Here is a 27,653-nt window from a genome sequence, read left to right as displayed (position 1 = left end):
AAAAAATGTTTAAAAATTATGCACATTCAATTGTTGCAAACAGTATTATATCATAGAAGATATTAGGTTGCTAAGTCACTTGGTGTAAGAGCTATTGAAATGTGAATATTGTGATCATGCACTTTGTTGAAGATCCCTAACTAGTTGCATTGACGGGGTGCCAGGCTGTCTCCACAATTGCCATGTGATTACTTAACTCGGGTCAGAATCGGGAAAATAAGACTTGTGCAATGTAAACCCTTTGTCCTTTACAAAAGAGACCAATCTGAGGTGTGTAGCTCAAATCGTTCGCCAGCTATTGAAGTGTGGAGGTCCGAATGGCTGGCGAATAGCGAATCTCAAGCCAACTTTTCCAGGTTGGGGAGTGAATGGGAGAAATGGTATCCTGTGGGTTGACTAGTCCAGCGCTCTTCCAGCTGTGTTTGTTGTTGATTTTGGTACCATACATCAAAGGCAGAACATTTGAGAAATGTCTCCCGGGCAATGCATGTCGATCGGAAAAACCTCCAGTAGTTCTAAGTAAGTGGTCATTGTTTATCCTTGATGTATAACGTTAGCTAGCTAGCTCTTCTATTTTCAGCTGTTCATTAATTGTAAAACAGATGGTCAGACAGCGAACAAGGCTAGTTAGGATAAACTCGTGCGTCCAAAAAAAAGAAACTCATGCATCATGTTTCTCAATATATATATATATATATAGATGATCCCGAGTTGAACCCTGTATTATTTCATTACATAAAGGGGGTAAAAAAAAACGAGCTAATATACAAATCAACTAAACTCTTGTTGGTCGATGCATGCTTAATAAGGCTACATTGTTGTCTCCAATTGTTTGAAATGGAACTTAATTTGACTTGGACATTTTGTTTCCCATGCGCTACAATGTCTCTAGCGACTGGTCTATCTAGCTGCTGTTACTATGTAACAGAAATGTAACCACATTGTAGTAATTCTGTTTTCTGTCATTGAGAACAGAAAATGATCAGTCTATCACATTTTTTAATTATACTCAGTTATACAGTTAATCATGAAAATAATTATAGCAGCCTAGAAATTAGTAGTATAGTTTGTATGTTTCAACAAAGGTTGTCTCACTGCCATATCTAGAGTTTGGCAAGTTACAAAATTTAACGGTACCCTAGCAATATTTGTAAGTCTACATGCATGTGATAGTAGTCAGCAAAGTTTTCCCTAGGTCAGTGTTTCTCAAAATCTGTTCACGTTTCGGGTTTTTGCCCTAGCACTGCACAGCTGATACAAATCATCAAGCTTTGATTGTTTTAATCAGCTGTGTAGTAATGGGGCATAAACCTAAACGTGCACCTCTTGGGGTCCCAATGACTGAGGTTGGGAAATGCTGCCCTAGGGTTTCCTTTCTGGTTTCAGCTTTTAACTTGTGGTTGACTCAGGGTCACAAAGGGTTGTATGTAATCACAGACTCACATGTTGAAATTTTAATCTGGCAGGTTTTCAGTGATTGACCACTAATCTCTACATTACCCCCCCCCCCCAAACCATGAGTTTGTTTCAAATAGTTCAAGAAATGGGGTTTAATGGGGGGTGGGGGCTGGTAGGAAAAGATGGGAGGTACACTCAGTGGTTTTTCTAGTACATTGGGCTAATAAATGGAAACTGATCAACTTTATCACACTCTAAATTGATAATGTCTTTGATTGGCCATCCTCATCATATTGTCTTGTCCCACAGTTCCTGGGGACCTGGGGAACCAGCTGGAGGCCAAGCTGGACAAGCCCAGTGTGGTTCACTACATCTGCTACAAAAAGACTGAAGGCTACTTCACATTATGGCTCAACCTGGAACTGATGGTGCCGGTGGCCATTGACTGCTGGATTGACAACATAAGGTCAGTGCTTAGTGTTGTGTGAGGTGGAAAATAGGGTGATTGGTGCCAGGAGGGGTTGGGGGTATCTGATTTAGTATGAGCTCTGTATAAAGCTACTGTCAGCATCTCTACTGGCAACTTGATATTAATAATAAAATAATTGTAATACTATTACGTAGCTGGCTGGGTAGGCATGAGAGAGGGGGATCTGTTTTTCTAGAGATCTGTTTTTCTGTAGCCTAGGTTGAATAGGTTATCTTCTGACCTTTGAATCCCCTTTGTAATCAATATGTTTTCAACAATTAGTCGGTCTCAGAGCGTATAGTTCATTTAATAGTGATGCCATAGTTCACAACCAAGTTGGGTCTTTCTTTTCTTTCCGATTAGGACTAGTTCCTCTTGAAATGCAGAAATTCTACTGAAAAATAATTCAAACAGGTACTTCCAGATGGGCCGCTAACCAAGTAACTACATGTCATTGTGCTGTGGCTTTATTCCAGGAACAGCTCATGAATTAAGGGAAGAAGTGAACGTTTCCAATTCTATCCCATATCATCTTCACAATACTTATATTGTAAACTGTAATGTCATTGTAATTAAAGGTAGACTCAGCTAAATGACTGCCATGAGCAACACCGCAGATATTGAGTGAGATGCAACCCTTTGCTTTCACAGTATCTGCCTGTGCAAAAGTTTGCTTCATGCTATTACAGCACGCTAGCCACGGGACTAAAAACAGCAGAGAAGTTGAGCCTTGCGCGTCAACGCTCTTAGTAGTTTTGGAAATTGACCCACTATGCTGTTTTTCCTGCATCCACATCATATCGCCGAGTCCATCTTGAACTTTTCTAATATTCTTGGATGTCTGTCTGCATTAGACTGATTTATAACCGTACAACAAGGCAGACAGAAGCACCTCCGGGGGTAGATGTCAGAGTGCCTGGCTTTGGACAGACCTTCCCTCTGGAATACCTTGACCCTAGCAAGGGCGATGTTGGTGAGTGGACCCATCACCCTAGCGTGCTTAAAGTATCTATTCAACAGTCTCCCTAATAGTGTGCGAGTATGTCAGTCTTTGCTTGTGTGTGGGCTTAAGTGAGCTACTATTGTTTTTGTTGCAGGTGTGTATTTCTTCAACATAGTGCAGGCACTGGTGGAGTGGGGATACACCAGAGATGACGATGTTCGAGGAGCTCCGTATGACTGGCGTAAAGCTCCAAGTAAATCAGTCTCTTTTCATTCTCTTACACACACATTTTAAATGTAGATGCATGTCTGTCAAAGAAACATTTGTGGTCTAATGAACAGAGCTTGGTCTTTGGATGGATTGTATGTCCTTGCAAGGAGATAGCAATGTTATTGACACCCCCTAGAACTCTCAAACTCAACTCTGGACCTCGAAGCCAGTCCCACTGCTTTTTTTTCATTGGTCCCCTCTAATCAGGGACTCATTTAGACCTGGGACAACAGGTGGGTGAAATTAGTTATCAGGTAGAACAGAGAACCAGCAGGCTCTGGATCTTGTAGGTTATAGGGATAGCCCCCTTTCTTTTTAAATTTTTGCCTAAAATGACATACCTAAATCTAACTGCCTGTAGCTCAGGCCCTGAAGCAAGGATATGCATATTCTTGGTACCATTTGAAAGGAAACACTTAAGTTCATGGAAATATAGGAGAATATAACAACAGATCTGGTAGAAGGAAATACAAAGGATTTTTCTTTCTACCACCATCTTTGAAATGCAACAGAAAGGTCACAGTTCTAGCCATCACTCTCTGGTTGTAATTCCAATGGTGTCCATAAGATGGCAGCAGTATATGTGCTTTGATTGAGCTTTTACACTATTAGTAGCCATATTATTATAAGTTCAACAATTGCGAAACACCCAGTTTTCACAACTCTCCATATTCTTAATTTTTGTCCAAAAGGAAAGGCTTGCTGTCGCACAAGGTTAGCAGCTACATTTTGCCACAGACATAGGGTTTCCAGATACTCCCGTAAAGCCAAGCTCATTGGCTATCTAGCTAACTTTGTTTGACCCCGATTGGTGCTAATTTAACAAAGTTACAGTTGATCAAATGAAGACCGCTCGAGTCATCGTGGTGCCATGAAGGCGTCGCTCTCTGACCAAATTTGGTGTCCTATACAATCCATCCTATACTACACCCCTAATGATATAGTGAAGTCTGGTTTATGTTCTAGGATCTCTGAGGAATAAATACGAACATGATTTGACTGGTTGAAACAATGTTTAGGGTTAGATTATCACAGATTCTTTGCAAATTGAACGAGTGGAAATGCAAAATCGATCGTGCATGCTATATGGACCTTTTTAGGATATGAAAAATGATTTTATCTGACAAAACTGACTCATCTTTTGAAAGCTTTGCGTTCCAATGCGTCCCTATTGAGCAGTGAATGGGCTATCAACCAGATTACTTTTTCTCCGTATTCCCCAAGGTGTCTACAGCATTGTGACGTACTTTTACGCATTTGTTGAAGAATACCCGTAAGCGGCTACATTGCGCAACTGGTCACCTGATGGCTCCCAGAGTGATTCTCGCGTAAAATACAGAGGAAGCCATTATTCCAATCGGCCCTACTGAAAAACCAATTGTCCCGGTGGATATATTATCTAATAGATATTTGAAAAGCACCTTGAGGCTTGATTATAAATAACGTTTGCAATGTTTCTGTCGATATTATGGAGCTAATTTGGAATATTTTTCTGCGTTTTTTTTGTGACTGCAATTTCCGGGCGATTTCTTAGCCAAATGTGAAGAACAAACGGAGCTGCATTCCAGGTGACTACCTCATGAAGCTGGTTGAGAGAATACCAATAGTGTGCAAAGCTGTCGAAGGCCAAAGGGTGGCTACTTTGAAGAATATAAAATTTATTTAGATTTGTTTAACACTTTTTTGGGGGGGGGGTTTACTGCATGATTCCATATGTGTTATTTCAGTTTTCACAATTCTACAATGTAGAAAGTAGTACAAATAAAGAAACCCTTGAATGAGTAGGTGTCCAAACTTTTGACTGGTACTGTATATATTTTTGGGAATGTGGAAATGCCTTATTCACTTCCATAAAAATGGTTTGGCCCGGTACATTACAGCACTTGTAAGGGTTGTAGAGCAAAAAAGAGTACATGTTCGCGAGTCATCTTGCCATAAGAGTGGTCATATTAGTTTGTACCCAAAACCTGTTCGGACACTACATATATTTTTCGGGATCTGGTCTGACAAACACCGCTGTAGCTCTTCCATTGCAGATGCGTTAGGCTGACATCTGTAGCTTAAAACAGACATATTTTTTAATCATTACACTAATTCGATTTTTGCGGGGCGCGGACTTCGACTATAGGTTGATAGTCTTCGTTGTCAGGTTGTTTTTAGCCTTCTATTGTAAGATTTATTACCTGACTTCGGTCCAGTCATTATGAGCGACATTTAAGAGGAAAGGGAAAGATGGGTGTTAAGACCTTTTTATTGTATTAAATATATACTGAAAAAAATATAAATGCAACAATTTTCCCATGACTTTACTGAGTTACAGTTCATATAAGGAAATTAGTCAATTGAAATCAATTAATTAGGCCCTAATCTATGGATTTCATATGACTGGGCAGGGGCACAGCCATGGGCGGGCCTGGGAGGCCATAGGCTCACCCATTTCGGAGCAAGGCCTACCCACTGGGGAGCCAGGCCCAGCCAATTTTTCCCTACAAAAGGGCTTTATTAGACAGTCTTCAGTTTCATCAGCTGTCCATGTGGCTAGTCTCAGATGATCCCACAGGTAAAGAAGCCAGATGTAGAGGTCCTGGGCTGGCTTGGTTATTCGTGGTCTGCGGTTGTGTGGCCGGTTGGACATATTGCAAAATTCTCTAAAATAACGTTGGAGGCGACTTATGGTAGAGAAATGAACATGAAATTCTCTGGCAACAGCTCTGGTGGACATTCCTGCAGTCATGCCAATTGCACACTCCCTCAAAACGTTTGAGTGGCCTTTTATTGTCCCCAGCAGAAGGTGCACCTCTGTAATGATCATGCTGTTTAATCAGTTTCTTGTTATACCACACCTGTCAGGTGGATGGATTATCTTGGCAAAGGAGAAATGCTCACTAACAGGGATGTAAACAAATGTGCACAAATGAGAGAAATAAGCTTTTTGTGCTTATGGAACATTTCTGTGATCTTTTATTTCAGCTCATGAAACATAGAACCAACACATTACACGTTGCATTTTATATTTGTTCTAATAACAATATTAATTGCTGTAGTTTGGAATGATCAGTCTCATGCATGTTTTCACCCATTTAACAGATGAGAACAAACCCTACTTTTTGAGACTGCAACATATGATTGAGGAGATGGCCGTGAAGGCTAGGGGTCCGGTTGTCCTGATAGCCCACAGCATGGGGAACATGTACACCCTGTATTTCCTGAACCATCAGCCCCAGGCCTGGAAGGATCGCTACATCAAGGCCTTTGTGTCCCTGGGTGCACCTTGGGCTGGTGTGGCTAAAACCCTGAGAGTTGTGGCTTCTGGTAAGCGTTTGCATATGATTTTCTGCATGAATTACATAGGTGTCAGAACCACAATAGTAAAGTTACCTTGGGCTGCATACTATTTAATGTTTAGCAACCATGTATTTTATATCTACACTATTGCATTGGATTATAATGTCTCTTTCCTTGCAGGTGATAATAACCGTATCCCAGTCATCAGTTCACTAGAGATCCGCTCACAGCAGCGCACTGCGGTCTCAACCACATGGCTGTTCCCATACGCACATTCCTGGCCTGCTGACAAGGTGCTAATCCAAACACCCACCACCAACTACACAGTGAAGGACTACCAACGCTTCTTCAAGGATATCGACTTCGAAGATGGCTGGGAGATGCGTCAAGACACTGAACCAATGGTCAGTGCACTGGAGCCCCCTGGGGTGGCCATACACTGTCTTTATGGCAGCGGAGTGCCCACAGCAGAGGGTTTTCTCTACACTATCTTTCCTGATACAGACCCCACACTGGTTCTCGGAGATGGGGATGGGACGGTCAACCTGCTGAGTGCCACCCAGTGCAAGCGTTGGATAGGCCACCAGACACAGCCTGTCCATATGTTTGAACTGGAGGGGAATGAGCATGTGGCCATGTTGCGCAACTTTACCACAGTAACCTACATCAAGACTGTGCTCTTTGGCCCTTGAGCAACCTTAACCAACTACTGCCCCTCGTCTTGCTGTCTTAAGTTACAAATTCAAAGATAAAGAACGGGAATAGTACAAAGAGAACTGATAGGCATTTGGACACATGACGGTCTCAGAGCCTGAGGAGGAATTGATGACGGCACTGAATGTTTTATCCTATTTTATTTTTAATTATCCCAGCAGACATTTGCTGTTTTTCCAAATTTGTACTATGTTAATTGATAATATTTGTAAAGGTCTTTCCCAATTAACACAGTTTACTAGGTGAATTAGCAGCAGTAAACTGTGATGAATTAATAAAACCAGGGTCTTGTTGTCAAGGCTGGATTGCTTACAGGACAGGAAGACGTGGTCTTATCACCTTGATTGTAACTGCCATTGCGCTATGGTTGGACTTGAACAATATATTGCTGGAACTATCATGATCTGTGTGTTGTGACGATTAAGTAAAATATAATGTTAAACATTGCATTAAGCCAGCCTTCTGTGTGAGCTTTTTGTTATTAAAGTAAGAAGGGGTGACACTCAATATTAGCCTCATCATAGGTTCCTCTTCCCTAGTCTCTCCTCACATCTGCTGTGTATTCATCAATTCTAGTCATTGCATCTTATCTGGATTATAATTTTGGGATTATTCCATCCTCTCTTAAATAAAAGCTTAACGGGTCTATCCTACTAGTTCACATCAAGGTGAGCTCTTTTTAAAGAATGGATTAAGGGCTGTGAAGATTAATGGAACAGATTAAAGCTTTATCTGACAACTGTGTCATAGGTCAATAAGAATTTGAAATACTCTTAATCTCAGGTCTAGGGTCAGTGTCTTGTCATACAGGAACTGTAGCAGAAATGCTTGAACACATGTTTTAGCAAAACAAGCTTCACGTACGAAGATGTGCACAACCTTCGAAGTTGCTTGATCAATATCGCATCACTGCCGTGTTCTGGATTGAATCAAATAACCTCACTCGTTTAAAAATATACTTTTTTCACATTTTACTGTTGAGGTATCCAACATTACAGACTGAATGACAACTGGCTTTGTCAGTGTAGTGGAATGGAAAAGGTCTTGTTCCCAGCCTTACAACGCAGCTCTTGACAATCCAGCCTCAAGAGAAAGGGTCCATCCTCATGAGAGTCGACCAGACCCTGATGGGCGAGAGAACACAATGGGTGCATTCAGTTAAGTTGAGCGTTTACTACGTGGCATAACAGCTTGTACTGAATGACACATTTCCCCAAAACGTTCAACATTCTTAAACAGACACAGAGGTACGTTTGCTCTGTTTGGTGGGTGTGGCTTGAAGCAATGAGTGTATTTAATATTTATTAACAAATTACTTACAACGACGGCCTACGGGAACGGGGGCTTGGATTTAAAATAATAGGACAAAACATCACGACAAGAGACACCACAACACTACATAAAGAGACCTTAGATGACAACAGCACGGCAGCAACACATGATAACTCATGGCAGCAGCATATGTTAGCAACACAAAAGATGGTACAAACATTGGGCAAAGACAACAGCACAAAAACAATACATCACACGAAGCAGCAACAACAACTTTCAGTAAGTGTCCATGATTGAGTCTTTGAATGAAGAGATGGAGATAACTGTCCAGTTTTAGTTTTTTTGCAGCTTGTTCCAGTCGCTAGCTGTAGCAAACTGAAAAGAGGAGTGACCCAGGTATTTGTGTGCTTTGGGGACCTTTAACAGAATGCGACTGGCAGAACGGGTTTTGTATGTGGAAGAAGAGGGCTGCAGTAGATATCTCAGGGGGAGTGAGCCCTAAGAGGGCTTTATAAATAAGCATCAACAAGTGGGTCTTGCGACGGATATACAGATCCAGTTTACAGAGCAGTATATAGTGCAGTGATGTGTCCTATAAAGGAGCATTGGTGGTAAATCTGATGGCCGAATGGTAGAGAACATTTAGCCGCTCTAGAGCACCTTTACCTGCCAATCTATAAATTACGTCTCTGTAATCTAGCATGGGTAGGATGGTCATCTGAATCAGGGTTAGCTTGGCAGCTGGGATGAAAAAGGAGTGATTACAATAGAGGGAACCAAGTCTAGATTTAACCTTAGCCTGCAGCTTTGATATGTGCTGAGAGAAGGACAGTGTACCGTCTAGCCATACTCCCAAGTACTTGTAGGTGACTACCTCAAGCTTTAAACCCTCAGAGGTAGTAATCACACCGGTGGGGAGAGGGGCATTCTTCTTACCAAACCACATGACCTTTATTTTGGAGGTGTTCAGAACAAGGATATGGACAGAGAAAGCTTGTTGGACACTGAGAAAGATTTGTTGTAGAGCGTTTAACACAAAATCTGGGGAGGGGCCAGCAACTATCATCTGCATATACAGTGGCTTGCAAAAGTATTCACCCCCTTAGGCATTTTTCCTATTTTGTTGCCTTACAACCTGGAATTAAAATAGATGTTTTGGGGGTTTGTTTCATTTGATCTACACAACATGCCTACCACTTTGAAGCAAAATCTTTTTTCTTGTGAAACAAACAAGACAAAAAATTTTTTTGAGCGTGCATAACTATTCACCCCCTCAAAGTCAATACTTTGCAGAGCCAACTTTTGCAGCAATTACAGCTGCAAATATCTTGGTGTGTCTCTATAAGCTTGGCACATCGAGCCACTGGGATTTTTGCCCATTCTTCAAGGCAAAACTGCTCCGGCTCCTTCAAGTCGGATGGGTTCCGCTGGTGTTCAACAATCTTTAAGTCATACCACAGATTCTCAATTGGATTGAGGTCTGAGCTTTGACTAGGCCATTCCAACACATTTAAATGTTTTCCCTTAAACCACTCAGGTGTTGCTTTAGCAGTATGCTTAGGGTCATTGTCCCACTGAAAGGTGAACATCCCTCCCAGTGTCAAATCTCTGGAAGACAAACAGGATTCCCTTAAGAATTTCCCTGTATTTAGCGCCATCCATCATTCCTTCAATTTGGACCAGTTTTCCAGTCCCTGCTGATGAAAAACATGATGGTATTATAGGGGTGATGAGAGGTGTTGGGTTTGCGTCAGACGTAGCGTTTTCCTTGATGGCCAAAAGGCACATTTTTTGTCTCATCTGACCAGAGTACCTTCTTCCATATGTTTGGGGAGTCTCCCACATGCCTTTTGGTGAACACCAAACATGTTTGCTTATTTTGTTCTTTAGGCAATGGATTTTGTTCTAGTCACTCTTCCGTAAAGCCCAGCTCTGTGGAGTGTACGGCTTAAAGTGGTCCTATGGACAGATACTCCAATCACTGCTGTGGAGCTTTGCAGCTCCTTCAGGGTTATCTTTGGTCTCTTTGTTGCCTCTCTGATTAATGCCCTCCTTGCCTGGTCCATGAGGTTTGGTGTGCGGCCCAATCTTGGCAGGTTTGTTGTGGTGCCATATTAATTCCATTTTTTAATAATGGATTTAATGGTGCTCCGTGAGATGTTCAAAGTTTGATATTTTTTTATAATCCAACCCTGATCTGTACTTCTCCACAACTTTGTCCCTGACCTGTTTGGAGAGCTCCTTGGTCTTTATGGTGACCCTTGCTTTTCAAGGTGACCCTTGCTTGGTGGTGCCCCTTGCTTAATGGTGTTGCAGATTCTGAGGCCTTTCAGAACAGGTGTATATATATATATACTGAGATCATGTGACACAGATTGCACACAGGTGGACTTTAACTAATTATGTGACTTCTGAATGTAACTGGTTGCACCATATCTTAATTAGGGGCTTCATAGCAAAGGGGGTGAATACATATGCACGCATCACTTTTCAATTATTTTTTTTCTCCAGAATTTGTTCCACTTCACCAATTGACTATTTTGTGTATGTCCATTATATGAAATCCAAATAAAAATATTTGAATTACAGGTTGTAATGCAACAAAATAGGAAAAATGCCAAGGAGGATGAATACTTTTGCAAGGCACTGTACATGGATGGGAGAGCTTCCTATTGCCTGAGCGATGTTGTTGTTGTAAATTGAGAAGAGCATGGGGCCTAGGATCGAGCCTTGGCGTACTCCCTTGGTGACAGGCAGTGGCTGAGACAGCAGATGTTCTGTCTTTATACGCTGCATTCTTTGAGAGAGGTAGTTAGCAAACCAGGCCAAAGGCCCCTCAGACACCAATACTCCTTAGTTGGCTCACAAGAATGGAATGGTCTACCTTATCAAAAGCGTTGGCCAAGTCAATAAAAATAGCAGCACAACATTGCTTAGAATCAAGGGTGACATAATTTAGGACCTGTAAGGTTGCAGTGACACATCCATAACCTAAGCAGAAACCAGATTACATACCAGAGAGAATACTATAGACATCAAGAAAGCCAGTCAGTTGATTATTGACAAGTTTTTCCTAACACTTTTGATAAACAGGGCTAAATAGAAATTGGCCAGTAACAGTTAGGATCAGCTTGAACTACCTCTTTAAATGAAGGACACACTGTGGCTGCCTTCCAAGCAATAGGAACCTCCCCAGAGAGGAGAGGCAGGTTAGAAAGGTCAGAGATAGGTTTGGCGATGATAGGGGTAGCAACCTTGAAGATAGGGTCTAAACTATCTGAACCAGATGTTTTTTGGGGGTCAAGTTTAAGGAGCTCCTTTAGCACCTCGGACTCAGTGACCGCCTGCAAGGAGAAACTTTGCAGCGGGGGATAAAAGAGGGAGGAGCATTGGCCTAGTCGCATTAGAAGGGTTGGGAGATGAGGAAATGTTGGATGGGCAAGGAGGCATGGCCGTTTTCCAGAACTTCTTGGGGGTTAGACCCATAGAGGGAGAACTGCTCCTTAAAGTAACTAACTTTGGCCTTCCGGACAGCCTGAGAGCACTTAGTTCTCATTTGCCTGATCGAGAGCCAGTCAGCCTGAGCATGTGTGTGCCGAGCCTTTCACCAAATGGAATTATTGAGGTGGAGTAACTCTGCCAGATCACGGTTGAACGAGAAACTGAACCAGTTTTTAATTCTCATTTTCTTTACGGAGGCATGTTTGTTAACAATACCACTGAAACTATAAAAAAATAAAGTCCAAGTGTCTTCCACAGAGGGGATCAAGCTGATTCTATACCAATTTAGAGGCCAGGTCATGAAGGAAGCCTTGCTCATTCAAGTGTTTTTAGCAAATCAGAACAGGTCGTTTCACTGAGCAGCCATTACGAACACAGGCTGGAAAACAGTGATCACTAAGGTCATTACAGAGAACACCAGACTGATTCCTATCAGGAATATTTGTGAGGATAACGTCAAGGAGAGTAGACTTTTCTGGGTGTTTGGAGTCATACCTTGTGGGATTGGTAATAATCTGGGAAAGATTTACAGAATCCCATTGCCTTAGGACTTGGTCAGGTGGTTTAAGCATGTCCCAGTTTAGGCCACCTAGCACGACAAATTCAGACTGTTGATCAGGTGCTGATGGTGGACGATAACACCCAGCAAGTCAACAAAGAGCTATTTGAAAGTTAAATGCTTAAAACCAGCAAATCAAAATGGTTTGGAGACAGACTTGGTAGAGACAACCGAGCACTGAAGGTGATCCTTGGTAACAAATTGCCACACCACCACCTTTGGAAGATCAGTCTTGCCAAAAAAATGTTATAACCAGAAAGGTTAACAGTGTTCAAAACACTCTTTCTTAACCACATCTCAGTAATGACCAACACATCTGGATTGGAGCTGTATTTATAGGGCAGCGGTGTACTTTGAACCCACAACCCAACTCACATTTACATTACATTTAAATCATTTAGCAGACGCTCTTATCCAGAGCGACTTACAAATTGGTGCATTCACCTTATGACATCCAGTGGAGCAGCCACTTTACAATAGTGCATCTAAATCTTTTAAGGGGGGGGGATGAGAAGGATTACTTTATCCTATCCTAGGTATTCCTTAAAGAGGTGGGGTTTCAGGTGTCTCCGGGAAGGTGGTGATTGACTCCGCTGTCCTGGCGTCGTGAGGGAGTTTGTTCCACCATTGGGGGGCCAGAGCAGCGAACAGTTTTGACTGGGCTGAGCGGGAACTGTACTTCCTCAGTGGTAGGGAGGCGAGCAGGCCAGAGGTGGATGAACGCAGTGCCCTTGTTTGGGTGTAGGGCCTGATCAGAGCCTGGAGGTACTGAGGTACCGTTCCCCTCACAGCTCCGTAGGCAAGCACCATGGTCTTGAAGCGGATGCGAGCTTCAACTGGAAGCCAGTGGAGAGAGCGGAGGAGCGGGGTGACGTGAGAGAACTTGGGAAGGTTGAACACCAGACGGGCTGCGGCGTTCTGGATGAGTTGTAGGGGTTTAATGGCACAGGCAGGGAGCCCAGCCAACAGCGAGTTGCAGTAATCCAGACGGGAGATGACAAGTGCCTGGATTAGGACCTGCGCCGCTTCCTGTGTGAGGCAGGGTCGTACTCTGCGGATGTTGTAGAGCATGAACCTACAGGAATGGGCCACCGCCTTGATGTTAGTTGAGAACGACAGGGTGTTGTCCAGGATCACGCCAAGGTTCTTAGCGCTCTGGGAGGAGGACACAATGGAGTTGTCAACCGTGATGGCGAGATCATGGAACAGGCAGTCCTTCCCCGGGAGGAAGAGCAGCTCCGTCTTGCCGAGGTTCAGCTTGAGGTGGTGATCCGTCATCCACACTGATATGCCTGCCAGACATGCAGAGATGCGATTCGCCACCTGGTCATCAGAAGGGGGAAAGGAGAAGATTAATTGTGTGTCATCTGCATAGTAATGATAGGAGAGACCATGTGAGGTTATGACAGAGCCAAGTGACTTGGTGTATAGCGAGAATAGGAGATGGCCTAGAACAGAGCCCTGGGGGACACCAGTGGTGAGAGCGCGTGGTGAGGAGACAGATTCTCGCCACGCCACCTGGTAGGAGCGACCTGTCAGGTAGGACGCAATCCAAGCGTGGGCCGCGCCGGAGATGCCCAACTCGGAGAGGGTGGAGAGGAGGATCTGATGGTTCACAGTATCGAAGGCAGCCGATAGGTCTAGAAGGATGAGAGCAGAGGAGAGAGAGTTAGCTTTAGCAGTGCGGAGCGTCTCCGTGATACAGAGAAGAGCAGTCTCAGTTGAATGACTAGTCTTGAAACCTGACTGATTTGGATCAAGAAGGTCATTCAGAGAGAGATAGCGGGAGAGCTGGCCAAGGACGGCACGTTCAAGAGTTTTGGAGAGAAAAGAAAGGGATACTGGTCTGTAGTTGTTGACATCGGAGGGATCGAGTGTAGGTTTTTTCAGAAGGGGTGCAACTCTCGCTCTCTTGAAGACGGAAGGGACGTAGCCAGCATTCAGGGATGAGTTGATGAGCGAGGTGAGGTAAGGGAGAAGGTCTCCGGAAATGGTCTGGAGAAGAGAGGAGGGGATAGGGTCAAGCGGGCAGGTTGTTGGGCGGCCGGCCGTCACAAGATGCGAGATTTCATCTGGAGGGTAGGGGTAGGGCAGTGTGAGCAGAACCAGCGGTGCCGTTTGACTTAGCAAATGAGGATCGGATGTCGACCTTCTTTTCAAAATGGTTGACGAAGTCATCTGCAGAGAGGGAGGAGGGGGGGGGGATTCAGGAGGGAGGAGAAGGTGGCAAAGAGCTTCCTAGGGTTAGAGGCAGATGCTTGGAATTTAGAGTGGTAGAAAATGGCTTTAGCAGCAGAGACAGAGGAGGAAAATGTAGAGAGGAGGGAGTGAAAGGATGCCAGGTCCGCAGGGAGGCGAGTTTTCCTCCATTTCCGCTCGGCTGCCCGGAGCCCTGTTCTGTGAGCTCGCAATGAGTCGTCGAGCCACAGGGCGGGAGGGGAGGACCAAGCCGGCCTGGAGGATAGGGGACATAGAGAGTCAAAGGATGCAGAGAGGGAGGAGAGGAGGGTTGAGGAGGCAGAATCAGGAGATAGGTTGGAGAAGGTTTGAGCGGAGGGAAGAGATGATAGGATGGAAGAGGAGAGAGTAGCGGGGGAGAGAGAGCGAAGGTTGGGACGGCGCGATACCCATCCGAGTAGGGGCAGTGTGGGAGGTGTTGGATGAGAGCGAGAGGGAAAAGGATACAAGGTAGTGGTCGGAGACTTGGAGGGGAGTTGCAATGAGGTTAGTGGAAGAACAGCATCTAGTAAAGATGAGGTCGAGCGTATTGCCTGCCTTGTGAGTAGGGGGGAAGGTGAGAGGGTGAGGTCAAAAGAGGAGAGGAGTGGAAAGAAGGAGGCAGAGAGGAATGAGTCAAAGGTAGACGTGGGGAGGTTAAAGTCGCCTAGCACTGTGAGAGGTGAGCCGTCCTCAGGAAAGGAGCTTATCAAGGCATCAAGCTCATTGATGAACTCTCCGAGGGAACCTGGAGGGCGATAAATGATAAGGATGTTAAGCTTGAAAGGGCTGGTAACTGTGACAGCATGGAATTCAAAGGAGGCGATAGACAGATGGGTAAGGGGAGAAAGAGAGAATGACCACTTGGGAGAGATGAGGATCCCGGTGCCACCACCCCGCTGACCAGAAGCTCTCGGGGTGTGCGAGAACACGTGGGCGGACGAAGAGAGAGCAGTAGGAGTAGCAGTGTTGTCTGTGGTGATCCATGTTTCCGTCAGTGCCAAGAAGTCGAGGGACTGGAGGGAGGCATAGGCTGAGATGAACTCTGCCTTGTTGACTGCAGATCGGCAGTTCCAGAGGCTACCGGAGACCTGGAACTCCACGTGGGTCGTGCGCGCTGGGACCACCAGATTAGGGTGGCCGCGGCCACGCGGTGTGGAGCGTTTGTATGGTCTATGCAGAGAGGAGAGAACAGGGATAGACAGACACATAGTTGACAGGCTACGGAAGAGGCTACGCTAATGCAAAGGAGATTGGAATGACAACTCCTCTACGTTTCTCAAAATGTCGTTCAGAACAGCACAGTTTAATTTAATGTTGCATTACATTTTTTCATACTGAACGCAGGCCAGGCTTTAGGCTCTGAGTGAGACACTGGGGCTGTTTCATTCCCCTGATAGGATTAGATAGCCGATGAGATCAACATGGCAGAAACTAGACGAAGTTAGCCTATGGTTCGCATCTATCAAGTCCTCTCAATGCCACAGGTGGAGGAAACAGCCATAGATGTTATTAATTGATGAGATGACCAAATTAAACAGATATATGGACAGAATAAACATATAGGAAGAGGTCATACCTGCAACTCCTGCAGACACTTTTTGCGAATGTGTTCAGTGCAGTCACCAACACACCAGGCCAGACTTATATGGAAGGAAGGATTCTAGAAGAAAAGTGAAAGTTCAGTATTCACTCTTCATCTTATGCAATACTGTTTATTTGTTTAGCAATTCCTTGCTCAACAGTGCCACTAGTGTCAAACATGCTCCTGCAGTGACCAAATCCTATGTCAATGCATCTAACAGATATTTGAGAGATGTCAGAAGAATTGCGAAAGAGATAGAACAGTGATGGGTTGGAAATCGATAGTGTATTTTTAATACGCTAAATTGTTTTGTGTTCAGACCTTGTAAAAAGTGTCAAGGTTGAACTCCTCCATAGTGCTGTCCACTGCTTTCACAAGCTCTAGTAGCTGAGCCTGTCCTGTGGAGACTTCCATAGCCAGGAACATCCTGTCGGGGAGAGCAGAAGACTAGACCATAAGACTAGCTGCAAAATAAACCATACGTCTAAGCACTTTAGAATGCACTTCTTCATTCATGCTGTCAATGATCGTGATAAGAGATCCTACTGTACCTGGTTCTCTCATCATTAGAGTAGACCTTCAGCTTCTCAGCCAAACAAATGAACCTATAAACAAGATCATAATCATTTTACCTCATCCAGAATATTTAGCATAGTATTTGTTTGCTGCCTGCGTACTTCTGGTGACATGCATCCTCTAACCAAAATATAACAGAGAATAGTAACTCCACTTCCACATAAACAAAGAGACGAAACATAATAGCTGGGTGTACTGAGAAGAATAGCAGACCTCCTGCTGTGTGTCAAGCCTGTTCTGAGGGACTGTATGAAAGGCTGGATCCAGTGATGCCTCAGAACCACTGTCTTGGATAAACTGAGGTGAAACTCATCTGTATGAGTGAGGGAGAAGCTGTGGGATGCTGCTACTTCAGTCATCTCATCAAGCAGCTCCAAGAACCCTTCCTCTGGGATGTCTAAGGAAGGAAATAAGAAGAAGTGGCAGGATGTTAAAACCGACAGCAAACAATCCTTCCAAGACAAAAACCTTGTGTATGTGAGTGTATGCAGCTCTGAAGATAAGGCATTTACATGGAAAGTACACGTAAGTGGCCCAGTTTCCCCTCTCGTGTTTGAAGGAGCGAATCCGTCCACCATGTTGCATGCTGTCGTCAGTCAGTGGGTCCTCATCTTCCTCCGTGAACATTTCCAGCACACTGCCAGGAACAGGCAGTCTCGACTTGGAATCATCTTCCTCCCTATTCACAATACACTTACTGCGATTTGATTAAAGATATCAATCAAGGAACAAATCAACTTATAACAATGAGACATACTCGTTTGGGAGATGTCATAGGCTATCTAGCTGACGATAGAGAACAGTTTGAAACAATATTTGGGAAAGGAAGTTACCTTGCATTGAGGGTGTGCTCTTCTGATTTGTGCTTCTTCCTCAATGAGTTGTCATCTTTGTGCCAACTTTGCTTCCTTTTTGTTACATTCCCTCCTAATCGAAAATGTTCTGTCTCCTCTTCAGAGCTGCTACTATAACTGACTAACATTATTCTAAGTAAAGCTCATACATCTATCCTTATATCAAGTTTCTTGATTCGTGTCTAAAATCAATTTAAAAAAATGTGCAGTGAAGTTACAGAAACGTTGACTAACGAATGGCTTGCAATATTCTTCCGAGAAAAACACAGTTGTTGTGGGTAATTTATGTCCCCCTGAAACAAGAACGTTCAAATAGGTTCCATATTCAGTGACATATCGTACATAATTAATTTTGACAGTAGCCTATATTTAATCATCATTTACTTAATGTTAGTATAATTTAACTAGCTACTTATGTGGAGTATTTCAAATTCAATATGATTGTTTTGTCAGAAGTGATTATTTGAAACATCCTCCCTTTATAGCAGCATGATCTTCTAGATAGCATAGCAAGGCAGCCACACACCCTTACATAAAATCAAATAACATTATTTGTGAAATTCACAAGTGTATTACTGTAATGCATAGTTATACTCATTGACGAAAGATAAACGCTATTCGTTGCAGGTTCCGGGTATATGTTGTGAGCATGCCAATTAAAACTTGGATCATTCATGTTCCCGTGCCTGGGCAGGATCTCTGAGGCTAGCCAGTTAGCTAGCTAACGTTTTATTCCAAATACTCTCGCCTTTTTATACGGGAGGAGAATGGCCCTGGCCTAGCTATCACACATTGACAGGGTGTTAAGGAAATTACCCCTCTGGGCTGAATAGATTATTAGAAATGTAGTGCGGTCATTTGGAACGACACAAAAGCTCTGAATTCGTCGGACCCGGAGTGGCTCTTGTGGAAACCCGCCGCGCCACAGCTTCGACAGGCCGAGGCTGCGGAGATGAAGGAACAGATTCTACGGCCTACGAATCATTTTCCATTTCTGGAAAAATTGTCAGACGCTACAAAGAACTAAGTGAAACGTTAAAGGTATGTTACCAGTAATATTGTCCTCAATATGTCACAAGTATCCTACTTCTGTAGATCATTTAGCTAACGACGTCAATAACCAAATATTTTCCGAGCACAGCATTAGCAAATGCTAACTAGCTACCTCGCCATACAGATTTATGCTGCTGCAATCTGAGACAGACTGTCGCCCGCCACTGTAAAAATGATGGGCCGTATACTTTTCTCCCTTTTATGGCAAATGGCGTAGTTAGCTAGGTTTGCGTTACCCCCAATGGATGCGTATTGATTGTGTTCACGCTGTGGATGATTTGCATACAACCAATACTGTAATCATGGGGGATGGGGGTGAAGGATTTCTTCAAATGGGATGGCAGAGAAACGGATGGGTCAAATAGTCGTCACCGAAAGCCTGCCAACACAGACAGCTCGTTGATCACCCCAAACCAATATGATTGACCCATTCTGGAAAGGGTAGTGGCGTTCTGCTGACCAGATAGAATGTTGAAAAAATAGACTGGTACTCGGACACACCAGTTTAGATATTGTCTGCCTCCTTATAATACGTCTGAAATGAGAGCATTTGTTTGGATATATTTTAGTGTGTTTGTAGTGATGGATCATTAGGCAGGTAAACGGAACTGATGTAGCCTATCCCTCTAGAGCTTTAATCTGATGGATGGATAGGGTCATTTCCGTGTAAAACCCATGAGCACCAACATGTGAAGTTTATAGGAGCATATCAAATTTGGTGTTAAATGAAAGCTAAGAGTATGTTTTGGGGAAATGGGGGCATAGATACGTTTTTCAACAATTTTCCATCCTAAAAATGTATTTAGGAATAAGCAAAAGCTTTGGTCACACAGATAGAAAAGGGGTCTTAAAAAACATCTACTAGGAAAAAGTCTTATAAAGGGTTAGAAATACATCACAACACATGAATGTTAAACTAAAGGTTTCTGCCAATTAATATTTAGTTTGACACAAATTATTTACCTTAAATATTGCCTAGTGTCTATTCATTCTGTTACCAAAAACCTACATACAGTTGCATTCGGAAAGTATTCAGACCCCTTGACTTTTTCCACATTTTGTTTTCCGTTACAGCCTTATTCTAAAATTGATTTGGAAAATAACAATCTACACACAATACCCCATAATGACAAAGCAAAAACTGTTTTTTAGACATTTTTGCAAATGTATTACAAGTTGAAAAGGGAAATCACATTTACATAAGTATTCAGACCCTTTACTCAGTACTATGTTGAAACACCTTTGGCAGCAATTACAGCCTCAAGTCTTCTTGGGTACTAGCTTGGCACAACTGTATTTGTGGACTTTCCCCCATTCTTCTCTGCAGATCCTCTCAAATTCTGTCAGGTTGGATGGGGAGCGTCGCTGCACAGCTATTTTCAGGTCTCTCCAGAGGGTTCAAGTGTGGGCTCTGGCTGGGCCACTCAAAGACATTCAGAGACTTGTTCCCGAAGGCACGCCTACATTGTCTTGACTGTGTGCTTAGGGTCTTTGTCCTGTTGGCAGGTGAACCTTCACACCATTCTAAGGTCCTGAGCACTCTAGAGCAGGCTTTCATCAAAGATCTCTCTGTGCTTTGCTCTGTTCACCTTTCCCGTATGGATGATGCCAGGTTTCCTCCAGATGTGACGCTTGGCTTTCAGGCCAAAGGGTTCAATCTTGGTTTAATCAGACCAGAGAATCTTGTTTCCCGTGGTCTAAGTCCTTTAGGTACCTTTTGGCAAACTCCAAGCAGGCTGTCATGTGCCTTTTACTGAGGAGTGGCTTCTGTCTGGCCACTCCATACAGGCCTGATTGGTGGAGTGCTGCAGAGATGGTTGCCCTTCTGGAAGGTTCTCCCATCTCCACAAAGGAACTCTGGAGCTCTGCCAGAGGGACCATTGGGTTCTTGGTCACCTCCTTGACCAATGCCCTTCTCCCCAGATTGCTCAGTTTGGCAAGTGGTGGTCAGATCTAGGAAGAGTCTTGGTGGTTCCATATTTGTTCCATTTTAGAATGATGGAAGCCAGTGTGTTCTTGGACTTTCAATGCTACACTTTTTTTTGGTACCTTTCCCCAGATCTGTTCTTCGACACAATCCTGTCTCGGAGCTGTACAGACAATTCCTTCAACCTCATGGCTTGGTTTTTGCTCTGACATGCACCGTCAACCCTGGGACCTTATATAGACAGGTCTGTGCCTTTCCAAATCATGTCCAATCAATTGAATTTACCTCAGATGGACTCCAATCAAGTTGTAGAAACATCTCAAGGATGATCAATGGAAACAAGATGCATCAGAGCTCAATTTTTTATTCTCTTAGCAAAATGTCTGAATACTTATTTAAATAAGGTATTTCTGTTTTGTTTTTTTGCAAGAAAAAATTGTTTTCACTTTGTCATTATGGAGTATTTTGTGCACTGTTCCTCAAATAAATGTGTTTTAGTAACATTTTCAGTGGCAATTGTTAAAAGTAGACTACATATTTAACTAGGCAAGTCAGTTAAGAACAAATTCTTATTTACAATGACTGCCAAACTCTCCCCTAACTCGGACGATGCTGGGCCAATTGTGCACCGCCCTATGGGACTCATGATCACGGCCGGTTGTGATACAGCCCAAGATCGAACCCGGGTCTGTAGTGACGTCTCTAGCACTGTGATGCAGTTTCTTAGACCATCACTCGGGAGTCTGTTTGTTCAACTTTGCAATAATTTTTTTTTAGCTTGGCATACATTTTAAAGTGAAAAGGTGAGTGCCAGACTCACTCTGTTACGTGGAATTGCCCATATAGTCGTAGCAGTGTTGTCTTCTGACCTGCTTCCTCTGAAGTCTATACTTTTGGGCTCTGATAATTATTCTGTTGTCTAAGGGGAAATCTCTGTGAAACTGAGATTTTGCACATCTTCTAGGAAGCCATAACACACACTGTAGTAATGAATAGTTGAATAATAATTGTTTCCTTTTTCTGCAGTTATCAGAAGAGGACTTGAAGACGGGTGGAGACGGTGTATTTGATTTTTTCTAAATGTAAATGTCTTTGCAGCAGGTGTTATTTCTCTGCACATTATTTTCAGACACAATCCATTGCATCCTAGAAACAAGCCCTTTGTCATATTTTCTACGTGCTTATGTTCGTCACTGACATGGCAGACTAAGTTACTGAGATTTTCCACCCCGTCCACCGATCAATGTACCTTTGATTTTTCTTCATAAAAAGACCCAGTACAATATAAAACTGAATCCCTACACGAGAGCCAGGATGTCCGAGGCGTGGCAGCAGCACGCTGTTGCTCCTCCTCCGGTGGTGCACACCATACCACCAGGGGCGGAGAACGCGTTGGGCTGTGCTGTCTACGGTATCGTCCTGCAGCCTGACCCTGCTCTGCAGCAGTCACAGCAGCAGCACCAGCATGGCCAGCAGCACAGCCAGCAGCATGGGCAGCAGCAGCAGCAGCACCCTGCCCAGGTACAGCAGCCTTCTCTGCAGGTAGGGGGCGAGGGCGGCCACAAGTGTGGGGCATGTGGCCACGACATCTCCCACCTGGCCAACCCACATGAGCACCAGTGTATGGTGAGCCAGGACCGCTCCTTCCAATGCACCCAGTGCATGAAGATCTTCCACCAGGCCACTGATCTGCTGGAGCACCAGTGTGTGCAGGTAGAACAGAAGCCCTTTGTGTGTGGTGTGTGTAAGATGGGCTTCTCCCTCCTCACCTCGCTGGCACAGCACCACACCTCACACAACAGCACCAACCCCATGAAATGCTCCATTTGTGAGAAGACCTACCGACCGGGCTCCTCTGGAAACACCACGCCCAGCTCCTCTGCCACCAACCCTCAGCAGCCGTCTGCTGATGGAGCCTCTTCCAGTGGGAGTGCAACAGTGGGATCTTCTTCCTCAATTACATTTCCATCGGCCCGTGACAGGCCCTACAAGTGCTCTGTCTGCCAGAAGGGCTTCAGGCACCTGTCAGAGCTGGCCCGCCACGAGCGTGTGCACACCGGAGAGAAGCCCTTCAAGTGTGACACGTGTGACAAGAGCTTCAGCCAGTCCTCTCACCTGGCCCATCACCAGCGCACCCACAGCTCTGAGCGCCCATACAAGTGTGCTGTGTGTGACAAGAGCTTCAAGCACCGCTCCCACCTGGTGCGCCACATGTACGCCCATTCTGGAGAGCACCTGTTCAAGTGCAACCTGTGTGAACTGCACTTCAAGGAGTCTTCTGAACTGCTGCATCATCCATGCCACCCACAAGGGGCACGCCCCTTCCGCTGTGCCACCTGTGGAAAGGGCTTCAAACGTCCATCAGACCTGCGGCAGCATGAACGCACTCACTCTGAGGAGCGTCCCTTCCACTGTGAGGAGTGCCAGATGAGTTTCAAACAGCAGTATGCCCTGGTGCGCCACAGGCGCACACACAAAAACCCTTCTGACCGCCCTTTCAAATGCAACCTTTGCGACAAAGGCTTCCTGCAACCATCCCATCTGCTGTACCACCAGCACGTCCACGGCATGGAGAACCTGTTCAAGTGCGCGTCCTGCCAGAAGGAATTCAGTCAGTCAGGAGAGCTGCTGCGCCACAAGTGCGGTGAGTCGTCCTCTTCATCTAGGGACACAGACAAGCCCTACAAATGTGACGTGTGCGGCAAGGGATACAAAAAGAGTTCGACACTGCAGCGACATCAGAACTCGCACTGCCAAGAGAAGCCCCTAAAGTGCTCCCTATGTGACCGCCGCTTCCTGTCATCCTCAGAGTTTGTGCAGCACCGCTGCGACCCGTCCCGAGAGAAGCCCCTCAAGTGCCCCGACTGTGAGAAGCGCTTCAAGTACTCGTCTGACCTGAATCGGCACAGGCGCGTCCACACCGGGGAGAAGCCCTACAAGTGTGCTAGCTGTGACAAAGGCTTCAAGCAACGGGAGCACCTGGCCAAGCATCAGAGTGTGCATTCCAGAGATGCCCAGTTCAAGTGTGTTTGGTGTGGAGAGCGCTTTGGAGACCTGGGAGCTTTGCAGGAGCACACAGTCCAGCACACAGCTGAAGGAGGGGGTTACCCTGTGCCACCTTGCATATAGTTATGCCCCTCCATTCTGTACAAGTTCATAGCAAACGTCCCTGTCTACCATTAATTTGCAGCACCCAGCTTAACACACTTGAACTGGGTATCTCTGGAGTGCACACTCTGGTGCTTTCCAGAGATGCCCAGTTCAAATGCTTTGGAGACCTGGGAGCCAGCCTTGCAGGAGCACACAGTCCAGCACACATCTGAAGGAGGGGGTTACCCGATGGTAGGTTACTCTGTGCCAACTTGCATATAGTCACGCCCCTCCCTTATTTTCCAGTTCATAGCAAATGTCCCTGGCTAGCCCTAATTTGCCCCCAGCATATAGAATCCCTAACCTCACTTCCCATCTGAAACTGTTATCAGTCCCCCCTACCCCCAAAATCCCATACAAATGATCATTGTCTCATAAAATGGAAGTCACAGCTTGTCATTGTACTGCCAAGTGTCACTGCTTTAGGGCTACCATCTGAAGGACAGAGGAGAAGAAACCATCAAGGATATGTCTTTCACTTCAAACTCTAGGGTGGATGTTCTAGTCCAGGGCCCAGTTTCTGAAAAGCATCTTAAGGCTAAGTTAATCGTTAGAACCTTTTGTAGGAGCATCGTTCAATCTCTGAGCTGTTTCCCAAAGCCATCGTTATTGGTGGTGCACTTGAAAACGTTCGTAATCTAACTCCTGCCGCAGACCACTCGTAGAACAGCGAAGTGCGACGTTAAATGCTTTTTTCGTCTTCCCGCGTCACTTTATATACACAAGATCTCCACTAAACTTAGAATCACATGGTTTATCCCTCTCTGTGAACAAAGTTGACTACAAATGCACAGTTTCCAATATCTTTGCAATTGATACAAACAAGCAAAGTATAAAAAGATGCTTGAAATGAAAACTGAGATTACTGCACTCAAATATACATACAGTAGGCTATAGTCCTATTTCAACCATATTGAAATACATTTAATGTTCAGTAAATTCAGTTCTATTTTGCTAGCTGTACACTACTGTCTCATTTGTCTCAGTATACTGTATTTCATGATGTGTAGCCTAACGTGTGCAGTGATGTGCCAAATCAGTGATATTTTTTTGGGGGGAGCGGGCATTTTTATTGGCATTAGAATGGCATTAGAATAAGCCGCCTCAATATTTGCAGCGGTAGGTAATAATATCTCTCTAGGAACTCATCCGTAGTCAGTATTGTGAAATACTTCTGTTTCGATCCTATCAGTATCGACACATGCTCCAACGATGCACTTAGCGACTGTTCTCTCTGTGTGGTGTTTTGCGTAACACATGTTATGTCTTCGGCCATTCTATGAAAGATGAATCGTTAAAAACACTCGGAAGCATAAGTTCCACTGCTTTCGGGGAAACTGGGCCCAGGTCAATTACCTTCTCCTCTATCCTTGAATCAACTGCCCAAGAAGGAAAAAAGGAAAGAAATGTACATCACCACATTAGCCTACATTTCTGTCTATGAAAAGCTTTGTATTTGTACATAAGTTACCTTGTAGACTTGTATAGGAAAGGGAATGTGGACCAGTTCCCCTCAACCTGCTCGACAGGTCTGTAAGTGTTAAGGGTTGCACCATGATCCAGAACTCTTCTCTTGCCAAAAGTGGTTGTCACTCTAGAACCCATCTACAGAGTTGCTGCATGCAGTAATGTTCCATGCTCTTACCCAGGATAGACTTGAATTATTGCTAAGTTTCAGCACTTGCTACAGTCTGCTGATGGCCTCTTGCTTTTTTTTATTATTTAGGAATCAATTACGCTGTATCAACGCTGATATAAAATGTTTTTGTTGGGTGGGTAGTGGGTCGAGATTATTGTGTATTGGTTACTTTTCCACAACCTCATATCACTGTAGTAGCAGTGTATGTATATACACTAAAATCAGACACCTCTTTACCCTTTGTGCTTTAGTATTTTTAAGCTTTTTATGTATTAGTATCAACTCCACAACTATTAGTGTGTTTGTTTTGTGTTTTAGTTTTTTTAAACATGAGGGTTTATTGTGCTATTGTGAAATATTACATATGCTTGTGAGTGTATTTGGAAGTATATGTTTGTATCAAAACACCATTGTACTGCACCAGAATCCCAAAGGTGTGGAGATTAACCAGCTGAAGTTTCATCTCACTGCTATATAGAAATTGTATAGAAATCTATATTTCACACTAATATACAGTTGATATTCCTACCGAGATCAGTGTAGACTCTGCTGAAAACGTGTAAAAACCTGATCAAGCTTCCTCTTACTACGTGTGTGTATATAGTACAGTATGTATGTTTACCAGCTCCACTGTCTGTTTCTAAAACGGCATTAGCTGTTTTGTATGTTACTGTTTTTTTATCATATGGGGACTGAAATGTTTTTTTTTTCTTCATTAAAGTCATAGTTATGATAGATTGTATGTCAAGTTTCCAAGGAGAACATTGTCTGTAAACCATACAAGGATTCTGACTCCCTTCGTGCTCCTTTTGAAATTGTATCATGAATGATTGTTGAATCATGTCTGTGAAAATGGAATCCTGGCTGTGAAGTGGATTGTATAATACATACATGGGGTAGAATTTGGGCAGGTCTGTAGTTTTAGTTAACCCAATTTATGTCAGAGAAACTTATCTGCAGTATATTTGTGCAGGTCATGCTAACTTCTGGTTTTTATAGCCTTTAAAAAATATAAATAAAAGCTAGCATCCTTACCAAAATGGGCTGCTACAGCTTAATTGCAAAAATTATGGATTTACCCTCTCGTCTACTTAGTAGACTTTTAAGTTAAATTCAGAACGGCTCAAGTTGACCTCAATTTGGGTTTTTAATGTGTGCAGGTGTTTTTTTAAACATTTTTTTGCAAGTGAAGCATTTCAAGTGGTCATGTTTTGTCCCATTTGGTGGTGGATTTGTGTTTTGAGTGCAGTATTGACAGTGTTTTATGATGGGAGAAGGTAATGATCATTTTGAGGAAGGTTCTTTTTATAATCAGATTCAGTTCAGACTGTTTGGCCTTAATCTGGGGTCAGGGTTAATTAGAAACCCATTCTACTCCAGATCTGACTGCCTCCATGTTGTTGATCTGTTCCTTGTACTCTGTTTTGTTTTCTCCATTGGCATCTGATGTAGGCTAACATTTGGTGTTATTTGTCTTTTGTCTGTCTTTTCTTAAATGTGTTCGTCTTTCATCCGGCATTAAGACAACATAAAAGAGCAGTTAGGAATTTATTATTTTTGTAAAAGTACTGTATACGTTTTTGTCTTTCTCTTCAGTTTATTAATACCAAATTTATATAAACATTGTTTAAAATCTATATAAATATCTATATTCTTGGAAGGAGTAAACAGGGCCTTTGGGATGTAGGGGGGGGGGGTGTTTGTTTGATTGATGGAAGGGTCATTAGGAATGTGATTGACATTAATTTTGATCTAGTGTAGTGCAGAACAGTTAGCCCCTGCCTGTTGACCCTGTTTTCTCTGTTCTGTGCATGCTTGCTGTGTTAGTTCCTGTAATCTGTCCCAGGTATTAGTGCTTCAGATAGTACTTATTCCTCTTATCGCTTTTTTTCAAATTGTAGTATGTGAATGACGTAAAAAAAATATTTAAAAAAAAATACGTGACAACGTACAGTATGTGTACATTCATGCTAAGATATCTGTATGTAGCATTCAATAACACAGCACTAACAAATAAACTTTTTTCATTTATAAAGGGGGTGTGTCATGCGTGTTTAATTGCAGAGGGAACTGACTGGTATTCTTTTTGAAGTATGTAGATTAGGTACATTCACTAAAATCACAAAATGTTCTAATTTGTAATAGGGTCTATAATGCTTGTTTAAATGCAGGTTATGACCTGTCCTTTATGCCACACGGTAGAAAGACGGCACTTACCATTTGATAATGTAGTACAGAAAT

At 43.7% G+C, this 27,653-nt stretch overlaps 3 protein-coding genes across 6 annotated transcripts; 2 read left to right on the top strand and 1 right to left on the bottom strand.

The window, feature by feature from the left end:
* The first annotated feature begins 142 nt into the window (after positions 1–142).
* Positions 143–7,586, top strand: LOC124038033 (phospholipase A2 group XV-like). Of its 2 annotated transcripts, XM_046353416.1 has the most exons (6): positions 146–519; positions 1,708–1,864; positions 2,722–2,840; positions 2,965–3,063; positions 6,168–6,392; positions 6,546–7,586. In XM_046353416.1, the coding sequence occupies exons 1-6, from the start codon at positions 369–371 to the stop codon at positions 7,055–7,057; spliced, it is 1,263 nt and encodes a 420-aa protein (XP_046209372.1). In that variant the 5' UTR covers positions 146–368; the 3' UTR covers positions 7,058–7,586. The 2 variants fall into 2 exon arrangements, with proteins under 2 accessions (XP_046209366.1, XP_046209372.1); XM_046353410.1 differs by having other exon boundaries at positions 143–519; positions 6,168–7,586.
* On the bottom strand, positions 7,517–18,932 carry usb1 (U6 snRNA biogenesis 1). 3 transcript variants are annotated; one of them, XM_046353430.1, is made up of 7 exons: positions 17,623–18,931; positions 17,302–17,486; positions 17,003–17,186; positions 16,765–16,818; positions 16,535–16,640; positions 16,208–16,291; positions 7,517–8,203 (listed from the first exon to the last, which is right to left on the bottom strand). In XM_046353430.1, exons 1-7 carry the CDS (start codon positions 17,769–17,771, stop codon positions 8,099–8,101), a joined length of 867 nt encoding a protein of 288 aa, XP_046209386.1. In that variant the 5' UTR covers positions 17,772–18,931; the 3' UTR covers positions 7,517–8,098. The 3 variants fall into 3 exon arrangements, with proteins under 3 accessions (XP_046209386.1, XP_046209395.1, XP_046209404.1); XM_046353439.1 differs by having other exon boundaries at positions 17,302–17,468; positions 17,623–18,929; XM_046353448.1 differs by lacking the exon at positions 16,208–16,291 and having other exon boundaries at positions 17,623–18,932.
* znf319b (zinc finger protein 319b) lies at positions 18,163–27,447 on the top strand. Its single transcript, XM_046353400.1, has 2 exons — positions 18,163–18,684; positions 21,650–27,447. Exon 2 carries the CDS (start codon positions 21,938–21,940, stop codon positions 23,750–23,752), a length of 1,815 nt encoding a protein of 604 aa, XP_046209356.1. The 5' UTR covers positions 18,163–18,684; positions 21,650–21,937; the 3' UTR covers positions 23,753–27,447.
* The last annotated feature ends 206 nt before the right edge of the window (positions 27,448–27,653 follow it).

The sequence above is a fragment of the Oncorhynchus gorbuscha genome, linkage group LG01, assembly GCF_021184085.1.
Source record: "Oncorhynchus gorbuscha isolate QuinsamMale2020 ecotype Even-year linkage group LG01, OgorEven_v1.0, whole genome shotgun sequence".
NCBI classification, from domain to species: Eukaryota; Metazoa; Chordata; class Actinopteri; order Salmoniformes; family Salmonidae; genus Oncorhynchus; species Oncorhynchus gorbuscha.
The sequence above is the reverse complement of the archived record's forward strand: the minus strand, read 5'-3'. Positions and strand labels throughout refer to the sequence as shown.

Excerpts from the sequence above, each read along its gene's own strand:
- LOC124038033 (XM_046353410.1), top strand. The coding sequence starts at position 369 with ATGGGAGAAATGGTATCCTGTGGGTTGACTAGTCCAGCGCTCTTCCAG. Across the intron at positions 520-1,707 it reads AAAACCTCCAGTAGTTCTAA|TTCCTGGGGACCTGGGGAAC; the intron begins GTAAGTGGTCAT and ends CTTGTCCCACAG. Across the intron at positions 1,865-2,721 it reads TGCTGGATTGACAACATAAG|ACTGATTTATAACCGTACAA; the intron begins GTCAGTGCTTAG and ends TGTCTGCATTAG.
- usb1 (XM_046353430.1), bottom strand. The coding sequence starts at position 17,771 with ATGTTAGTCAGTTATAGTAGCAGCTCTGAAGAGGAGACAGAACATTTT. Across the intron at positions 17,187-17,301 it reads CACTTACGTGTACTTTCCAT|ACATCCCAGAGGAAGGGTTC; the intron begins GTAAATGCCTTA and ends TTCCTTCCTTAG. Across the intron at positions 16,641-16,764 it reads TCTAATGATGAGAGAACCAG|GATGTTCCTGGCTATGGAAG; the intron begins GTACAGTAGGAT and ends TCTCCCCGACAG.
- znf319b (XM_046353400.1), top strand. The coding sequence starts at position 21,938 with ATGTCCGAGGCGTGGCAGCAGCACGCTGTTGCTCCTCCTCCGGTGGTG.